At 45.2% G+C, this 5,934-nt stretch overlaps 1 protein-coding gene across 1 annotated transcript in view; it reads left to right on the top strand.

Annotated features, from left to right (window-relative positions):
* Positions 1-4,386: 4,386 nt before the first annotated feature.
* The window catches only part of BAZ1A (bromodomain adjacent to zinc finger domain 1A), a 140,892-nt gene continuing 139,344 nt past the window's right edge, over positions 4,387-5,934 (top strand). The window contains 5 exon segments of the mRNA XM_007938586.2: positions 4,387-4,632; positions 4,634-4,742; positions 4,745-4,780; positions 5,259-5,302; positions 5,305-5,429. Of these exon segments, the coding sequence (XP_007936777.1) occupies positions 4,387-4,632; positions 4,634-4,742; positions 4,745-4,780; positions 5,259-5,302; positions 5,305-5,429 (560 nt within the window).

Genomic DNA, 5,934 nt, shown 5'->3' with positions numbered 1-5,934 from the left:
ACTACGGAAGTAGGATTGCCCAACCTTCCTTCCGAGGAGTGGCTGGTGGGTTTGAACCGCCAGCCTTCTGGTTAGCAGTCAAGTGCCTTAGGCACTATGTGTTTTAAAACCAGGAGGCCTTAAGAAATCAGGCTGGTAGAAATCTTCCTGCGGCTTCTCTAATATCTTACCCACTGAAGACCCCCGCAGAGCTCAGATGGGATGGACACTGGATGAGGTAGTGGCAACAGTGATTATTTGCGGAGAACTGCCTTGAGGTACCATTGTCCCCTGGGCTCTTTGCAAGGGAGGTGCCCCAGCTAGATCTGGATTCCAGCTTGGAGCTTGAGTTACATTTGTAACTTTGTTTTTCTTTTCTGTGCAGAAGTGTTAACCCAAAGAGAGTTTCCCAGAGTTTATCAAGCAGATCCAGGAGTGCACAAGGAGCCTGCAAACTTTATTTCTGTTCCAAACAAATACTGCCACTAATTAGTTGACTGATTTCATATTCCCAGGAGACTTAGGTGTGTCATCTGAGTCCAAGACCATCCAAGCCACTTGACAACTGGATCTGCCATCATGCCATAATGTAGAACACATTCCCATTTTTAAAAAGTCAGCCATGTTGTAGTGCTGTGAGTACTAGTCTCAATAGCTAAGGATTTTTTTAATGCATTTTATTGAAATATAATTAATGTACAGTGAAATACATAAAATTAAAGTGATGGGTCAATGCACTTTTTTTTTTTTTGCAGTGTTCCCTCCCTCCCTTCCCATCTCTGGCAAGCAACAAAGAAAGTTTCTCTCTGTATATAAACCTTTCCTTGACTCTCCACAACAATGGACTAATACTATATTTGTCCTTCTGTGATTGACTTATTTCACTCAGCGTAATGTCCTCCAAGTTCATCCATATTATGTGGTGTTTTGCAGACACTACATTATTCTTTAGTGCTGCATAGCATTCCACTGTGTGTTATGTACCATAGTTTGGTCATTCACTCTTCCACTGATGGGCACATAGATCGTTTCCATCTTTTTGCTATTGTAAATAGTAATAGCTAAGGATATTAAAACTTATTTTTCATGGTCTTGTCTCTCCCTAAGACGGGGTACCTTCTAAAATTTGAGATTTCTTTCCAAACTTTGATTTGATCAAATTAGGTTAATAGATGGTCTGTCTAATTAGCATGCTTATATTTTCTATTTAAGCAGGGGCACTGGTGTTTTCACTGGAGTGGTGATTTAATGGAGGGTGGGCAATTGCATCTTGACTGGCCAGGGTATGTTGAAGAACTTTCTGGGTTACTCCTCAAATCATGCCAAGTAAATAACCTCATTTCGGACATATTCTGGGCCCCCTCTCATTTTCTTCTAATCGTTCCTGCTTCTATTTTTGCATTACATTACTTGTGATTATTAGAACTTACACAATTCTTATATTGGTTAGTTGACTTTATATCATCTCTTTCTTACAAGATTGTACATTTCTTGAGGCCAGGATACATTTATATTGTGAACTAGAAGTGTCTTGGCACATCAAAAGAGCTCAAAAATATTTAATGATTAAAAAATTAAATGACTTCAATTTCATTGTTTTCTGTACTATTTTAACTTTCATAGTTCACTTTACAGTATTCCATTTTTTCAAACATAAAATCCCATTTCATGATCGTCCTTGAACTACTTTCTGAGTATATAACAATTAGCTTTTCACTCCCAAAAGTCATGAAGTATTAATTAATAAGGCAAGGAAATAATCATGATATCAAAACACAGAAATAAATGCATTAAGTAAGCTTTTAGTAGAGAATGTGTAGAATAAGAGAACTGTTATTTGATGAGTTTAATCAATTTAATCAAGCGCTATAAACATGTTGTTCTTGTTGTGATGTGCTGTCGAGTTGGAGCCGACTCATAGTGACCCCTCCTTGGGTTTCCAAGGCAGTATCACTAGGGAAGTAGATTGCCCCATCCTCCTTCCAAGGAGTGGCTGGTGGGTTTGAACCGCCAGCCTTCTGGTTAGCAGTCAAATGCCTCAGGCACTATGCTACCAGAGCTCCTGCTACAAACATACCAAAGGTAAAAACTTTTGAACATGTTAATTATAATTTTCTATAATTACATTAAGGAGTTCTGGTGCACCGTGGTTACAGCGCTAGGCTAACTGAAAGGTTGGCAGTTCAAACCCACCAGCTGCTTTGCATGAGAAAGACGTGGCAATCTGCTCCTGTAAACATCACCACCTCAGAAACCCTATGGGGTATTTCTACTTTGTCCTACAGGGTCACTATGAGTCAGAATCCACTTGCTGGGAATGTTCCCCCCCTAATACACACATTATCCTATCAATAAACAGCTATATTTACTAAATGTTGCAAATCATTAAAAAAAAAAAAACCCTCTATACAAAATTCAAGAGAATTGAGTTGTGATAGTATTGAAATTTGAGTTATAATAGTGATTTGATGGTACTATATGATTTTCAAACGAGCTCTGGTGGTACAGTGGCTAAGGAATTTGCTGCTAATCAAAAGGTTGGTGGTTGGAACCCACCAGCCAATAAGTGGAAGAAAGATGAGGCAATGTGCTTCCTAAAGATTTACAGCCTTGGAAACTCTATGAGTCGGAATCTACTTGATGGCAGTGGGTTTGATTTGGGGCTTAAATGATTTTCAATAAATATAATTTCCATTTTAAGTTAGTGTTTTGGTTACTCTGTGCTGCTCTAACAGAAAATACCACAAATGTGTGACTTTAACAAACAGGAGCTTATTCCCTGACAGTTATGGAGGCTAGAAGTCCGAGTTCAAAGTGCCAAACTCTAGGGGCTGGGTAGAAGCCCCTTGACCTTGAGCTTCAGCTCTGCTTCTTGCTCCTGGCCCACCGGAGCCAGAGGTGTCTTCTTCACTCAGGCAGCTGCTAGCTGCCGAGGCTAACAAGCCCAAGGGCGACAAATAAAATAACACAATTCCAATATTACCAAACAACACGGCAGGGCACTAATTCAAGTCCAGAGACAGTCCCAATGTCGGCAGAAAATATTACAGGCTACATCAAGACTTGGCTACATCCAGGGTCCAAGTGTGCCATAAAGCTGCAGACCAGGTCCAAAGCTTCTCCTTATAGACTGGAAGCAGACCACAAATCTAAAGCAGTTACTCAGCTGGTCGTAGCAGATTCCACCATGGAGCTAATTGCTAGTCTCATCACAGGAGTAACTACAACCAGCTGCCCAGCCACTCAAAACCACACTCAGTCAAGCTGACACATAACCTTAACTCTGTTTAAAATTTTGTATTTATTAATAAAAAGAAAATAAATTATTATTGCTTTCTGTCACAATTTTAACAAAATGATTTTATCAAATACTGATATTTAATAAGTATTTTAGTATGCAGACATGTTTTTTGCTTAACAGTTAAATTGAGATTTTGACCTTTGCTTGTACAAAAAGATACATTAATATTGATTTTTAAAACACTCAGCAAATATTTTGCCTTTCACAAAATGTTTCTTTTGCTAACCACTGTAAAAGCAGCCTGAAAGAAGTTTTAAAAATGGTTAACTCTTGAGATTTAGATTGTTTGCATTTTCTTCTCCAATGTACACACATGCTTAATTTAAAGGCATAATTATGATCTTTCTGAATTATCATAATTTCACAGTATTGATCATTAGAAGAAATGTCTTTTATAGAGTGACTTCTTCAAACTATTTTTTAGACTTATTCTGACATATTAATTTGCAAATATGCAAATATGAAGGGCAGTAGCCAAAAATACTTTGAAACTGGTGAATATTGAGTTACTTCTAGTTTCAAAAATTCTTTTTGTTCAAAAGTCACATGTGTTATGTGCTTTAAAATAGGTTTCACAAGTGAAAATTATTGATATGGGAAAGCTGCTTTAGGGGAAATTTCATTAGCAAATTAATAATCTTTAAAATTCTGAGTAATTGAGTTAGATTATTGTACAAAGAATATTGATCTTTTGCAAAATATTTTCAGCGGTGTAATTTACTTTTTAGAGGTTTTTTTTTTTAATATGCGGGAGTCCTTTAGGCAAGATGCCGTTCTCTAACCTATCTTTTTTGGTCGTTTCCTCTGCTATTTAAGTTTTAATTGTCCTAAGTTTTAAAGAGAATTGCTGCTAAGAAAGGCATTTTCAAGATATATGTTTACACAAGCAAAATATTTTGTACATGTACGAATTTCAATTCTGAAAAAAGTGTCATGTGTTCTTATTCTTCCCATCTTTAAAATACAAGTTAAATCGTAATTTGAATCTTTTCCCATCGTGTAGTCAAGCGTTGGTGCTACACTTGAAGATGAGGGCTCTCCTTTGCTAGCTACTGTTTACGAAAGCCCAGTGCTTTTCCTAGATCTTTTGGCTGATAATCTCAAACATGGAGGATGCTTCTGATTCTTCACAAGGGGTTGCTCCATTAATTAATAATGTAGCTCTCCCAGGCTCTGCGCCGTCTCTTCCTGTATCAGTGACAGGCTGTAAAAGTCATCGAGTAGCCAATAAAAAGGTAGAAGCAAGACGCGAAAAGCTCCTCCCAACAGCTCTTCCTCCTTCTGAGCCGAAAGTAGATCAGAAACTTCCCAGGAGCTCCGAGAGGCGGGGAAGTGGCGGTGGGACGCGATTCCCCCTCGCGGAGCCGGACAGTGGCAGCTGGAGGAGCGGTGGTCGCGGGCGCAGCGAGGGCGGCGAGAAGCACCCCCCAGGAGGACAGAGCCTCCCTAAGCTCCCTTTGTAGTTGGAAGGTGGAGAAGTGGCAGTCGGCGTGCTAGCAGGTGAGGGGCTCCCTGCGGTCACTCGGGAGCCGGCCGGCGCCGGCAGGGACGCGCAGGCGGGCGGGGGAACAAAGCGGTGTGGGGCCGGGGTCCGCCCGTGGCGTGCGGCGTCGGGCAAGCCAGCTGAAAGCCGAGCACGTTGTGAGCCCCGCGGCGGCGGGCTGGGAGCCGGCGCTGGGGGAGGGGGCCCCGCCGCTCCCGCACCGCTGGCTCGCCGGCCTTGGGGTGTCCAGCCCCACTGTGAGACAGAGTCTGCCGGGAGTGCGGCGGTGGGTCACGCTCGGAGGACAGAGGCGGCGGCAGCGGTTCCCCTCGCTCAGTACCCTGGCAGCGACAGGAACGAAGTCGGCTCCGTTGGCAGCCGCGGCGCGTCAGTCACACAAAAGGGAGCCGACCTTACCCCGGCTCTCAGATCAGCCCACGCCGCCGCCGAGCGCTCCCCTGCTTACCGGCTTCCCTTTCCCTCCAATTTTGATAGGGAAGCGGGGCCGACGCCGGCGGCCGAGGGTCCGGGCGAGCCCGCTGGCGGACTGGAGATGCCGTTGCTACATCGAAAGCCGTTTGTAAGACAGAAGCCGCCCCCGGACCTGCGGCCCGACGAGGAAGTTTTCTACTGTAAAGTCACCAACGAGATCTTCCGCCGCTATGAGTAAGGGCCGGGTTGGGCGTGGGGTGTGTGGGAAGCCCCTCCCCAGGACCCCTGCTTCCTTCAGTTCTTTCCCTCCCCAACGCCCTTTTGTTCCTCCTTTTTCTAGCCTGGGGCTTCTGGCGGGGCGATTTGAAAGTGAAGGGTGGCGCAGGCCCACGTTTCTAAGTCGCCAGAGCTCCACTAGGAGACGAGCGGAGCTCGGGGGCGGCCCGGTCGACCGCGGCGCGCTAGGGGGCAGCGAATGTGGCGGGGCGGAGGCAGCTTGGGTTCCCGGCCGGCCGCGGGCGCTCGGAGTCGCGGCTGCCGCCGGCCCCCGCTTGGCGGCGGAAATCCCCCGCGTCGCCCCTCCCCGCCGCGGCCCCACGCGCACTCGAGGCCAGTTCCGGGATCCCCGCCCGGCGGCCGAGGGGATCCCCGCTCGGGCCAGAGGCTCCGGGCTGCTGTCCCCGGGACGGGAGAGGGAATCCCTGCCTCCAGGGGCAGGAAACGGTTGGGTTGGGTTTCG

The sequence above is a fragment of the Orycteropus afer genome, unplaced genomic scaffold (genome assembly GCF_000298275.1).
Source record: "Orycteropus afer afer isolate SDZICR_OR568_19922 unplaced genomic scaffold, OryAfe1.0 scaffold00051, whole genome shotgun sequence".
Taxonomy (NCBI): Eukaryota; Metazoa; Chordata; class Mammalia; order Tubulidentata; family Orycteropodidae; genus Orycteropus; species Orycteropus afer.
This window is presented reverse-complemented; position numbering and strand designations above follow the sequence as displayed.